The 854-nt window shown below is 38.8% G+C and overlaps 1 protein-coding gene across 1 annotated transcript; it reads left to right on the top strand.

The window, feature by feature from the left end:
• Positions 1 to 7: 7 nt before the first annotated feature.
• LOC105741247 (olfactory receptor 2AG1-like) lies at positions 8 to 494 on the top strand (the record flags this gene model as incomplete). The annotated part of the gene is made up of 1 exon (XM_012513204.1): positions 8 to 494. A coding segment is annotated over one exon (487 nt), but the record flags the coding sequence as incomplete, so codon positions are not given.
• Positions 495 to 854: the final 360 nt, after the last annotated feature.

The following is an 854-nucleotide window of genomic DNA, read 5'->3' as shown; positions in this document are numbered from 1 at the left end:
TCTTGAGTGCTCTGGGATACACGGTGTATACCATGCACTATCCCTTCTGCAAATCCCACAAGGTCAGACACCTATTCTGTGAGATTTTTTCATTGCTGAAGTTGGCCTGTGCAGACACCTCCAGATATGAACTCATGGTTTATGTGATGGGTGCCACCTTCCTGATTCCCCCTCTTATTGCCATTGTTGTTTCCTATACATTAATTCTCTTCACTGTGCTACAGATGCCCTCAAATGAAGGGAGGAAGAAAGCACTTTTCACCTGCTCCTCTCATCTGACTGTGGTGGGGATGTATTATGGGGCAGCTACAATCATTTATGTCCTACCCAGTTCCTTCCACAATCCCAAACAGGACAATATCACCTCTGCTTTCTACACAATTGTCACTCCAGCCCTAAATCCTCTCATTTACAGCCTGAGGAATAAGGATGTAATGGGATCTTTGAGGAGGGTCCTGGGAAAATATATGGTGCAAACACACCCTATCCTCTAAGTAAATCTCCAAAATTAATTTCTGCTCAATGTAAAAACATTTATGCTATGAACCCAAAACTCATAGTAAAATGAATATAGTAGAAAATTTATCTTTAATACATAAGTGTAAAACTATTTGTCAAATATTCTTTGAATTTTATACAGTATGGATCATTCTATTTAATATTACGCTGCACTGTCTTTAAATATTACTGTTTCTCTAGGTAACTACTTTGTGGAGATTTTGCATGTTCTCAGAAATGTGGACATGACCCTAGAGGTACTAATCCATACTGCACCAACACAAGAACTGGGGAAAATCATTTCAAATGTGTAGCCTAAGAAAGTCATAGCTACCTTTAGAAAAGCAATGTTGAAA

Source organism: Octodon degus, unplaced genomic scaffold, assembly GCF_000260255.1.
Source record: "Octodon degus isolate 3935 unplaced genomic scaffold, OctDeg1.0 scaffold00359, whole genome shotgun sequence".
Lineage (NCBI taxonomy): Eukaryota > Metazoa > Chordata > Mammalia > Rodentia > Octodontidae > Octodon > Octodon degus.
Note: the sequence above shows the minus strand (reverse complement) of the source record. Positions and strands in the feature narration are given on the sequence as shown.